The sequence below is a fragment of the Limulus polyphemus genome, unplaced genomic scaffold (assembly GCF_000517525.1).
Source record: "Limulus polyphemus unplaced genomic scaffold, Limulus_polyphemus-2.1.2 Scaffold1050, whole genome shotgun sequence".
Lineage (NCBI taxonomy): Eukaryota > Metazoa > Arthropoda > Merostomata > Xiphosura > Limulidae > Limulus > Limulus polyphemus.
The window spans coordinates 302,537-304,235 of record NW_013666660.1 but is presented as its reverse complement, the minus strand read 5'-3'; the positions used below and the strand labels follow the sequence as shown (position 1 = coordinate 304,235).

The following is a 1,699-nucleotide window of genomic DNA, read 5'->3' as shown; positions in this document are numbered from 1 at the left end:
AAGATTATGGAAATAGGAATAATATTTAAGTGTGTGGTAGACTGGGAATAGTAAGAATACTATTGGTATGGTGTGGGAGATAGGAATAACAGTTTTGGTAAATGGTGGGAATATAGAAATTTGCTTTATATACTTTATAGGAGAATGTAGAGTTAAGAGTGCTAGTATGTGGTGTAAAATTCATGTCATTTTTCAGTTTTTGACTAAATTTCTGTGTAACTTGCCATATTGTAAATTGTACTGACTTGTTGGTTGATTCTGTTTCAGATATCTGTGGTCGGGGTTAATTATCCTTCTAGGAATCTACTTGAATTTTCATAGTAAACAGAAACACAACTGGAATTTTCATCAACATAAAATCTTCCTTCTCTTTGGACAAGTTCTTGGATTTAACAAAAAATATCATTTGATTGATCAGGAATTGAACTCTGTTTGAACTTCTAGGTTTTAGTTTTTAATGCAACAACTTTCAGCACATGTTGCACTGAAATTGATATTTTTTCTCTATGAAGTTCTACTAAAAGAGGAGTTTTTAATAATCTGGAACTAATATTGTTACACGTTGTTTTTTTTTTTTTCAGCTAGGCCTTTGGGTGGGGAGTAACACTTGGCATTAACAACCTAAACTAGGTCAGAACAGGTATCTTGCTAAAAAAGTAACTAAAATGGGTTTAATTGTTGTAAATTTTAATGTGTTTTATATTATCAATGGATAATATTACAGTACTTTAGAATAATTAGTGTTACGGATAAGATGCTCACATTGTTATCATGAGATGACTCTTTAACTCTGTTTCAGAGTTTGATTTCATTATAGCATTATATATTTATCTAGTCATTGTTATTTAGAAATAAATCGTAAGTTAATAGAAACCCTATTTTTATTTATGAAATTTTGTTTATATGTTTCTTCCTTAGAATGAAAATGGTCTGTTAGTGATTATCATTCTATTAAAAAATAGTTAAATATTCTGTGTCAACATTCTACCAGAAGTTATATCATTAAAAAGCACGGATTTATAGTAATTCGTTTTCTGCAAGTAGTTTATTATGTGTTACCAATCATGTACCCATTTTCTGTTAATAAGTGTGAAGAGGTAGTTACCATTGTTGTAGTAATATCTGCCAGTAATCATGACATTACCTGTTAAAAAAAGTATGAACTGGTAGCATCATTGTATTGACTGATAGTAATTAACAATCAAATTTCATACAAAAAATTATATGACACAGTTATTGTTTAAGAGGTTTTTTTTGATGTGTTATACATGGAACATTGCCATTCAGTGAATGCAGCATTAAAAAAATTCCATTCCTAGTTAAAGTCATTAAATTTTAATTTTTGCTGTTGCGCTTCAGAAGCAGATTACAAAATGTTATGAGACATTTGCTGTTGAAGAGTTGTAAAAGAACCTTTAATAACACAGCCACCATTAATAATTTAATGACTTTAACTAGGAATGGTATTGTTTTAATACTGCATGTGCTGACTAGCAATGTTCCTTGTGTAATACATAAAAAAAACGTAACATTTTGTAATCTGCTCCTGGAATTAATAATTTAATGACTTTAACTGGGAATGGAATTGTTTCAATATTGCATGTGCTGACTAGCAATGTTCCTTGTGTAATACATAAAAACAAGCTCTTCACCAGTAACTGTTTTATAACATCTTTTAATCTGCTCCTGGTTCTATAAC

The 1,699-nt window shown here is 29.6% G+C and overlaps 1 protein-coding gene and 1 long non-coding RNA gene across 8 annotated transcripts in view; one reads left to right on the top strand and one right to left on the bottom strand.

The window, feature by feature from the left end:
- LOC106461874 (adenosine 3'-phospho 5'-phosphosulfate transporter 2-like) overlaps positions 1–1,399 on the top strand; it is a 52,922-nt gene extending 51,523 nt beyond the window's left edge. For 6 of the 7 annotated variants that reach the window (XM_022388954.1, XM_022388953.1, XM_022388952.1 and 3 more), the window contains exon 8: positions 268–647. In XM_022388954.1, coding sequence (XP_022244662.1) covers positions 268–436 — 169 coding nt within the window. In that variant the 3' untranslated portion in view covers positions 437–647. Of the gene's footprint in view, positions 1–267 lie in introns of all 7 variants that reach the window. The other variant, XM_013921738.2, reaches the window with a different exon arrangement.
- The window catches only part of LOC111086373, a 20,207-nt gene extending 18,736 nt beyond the window's left edge, over positions 1–1,471 (bottom strand). The window contains exon 1 of the long non-coding RNA XR_002611095.1: positions 1,386–1,471. This is a non-coding gene — a long non-coding RNA (uncharacterized LOC111086373). The remainder of the gene's footprint in view (positions 1–1,385) is intronic.
- Positions 1,472–1,699: the final 228 nt, after the last annotated feature.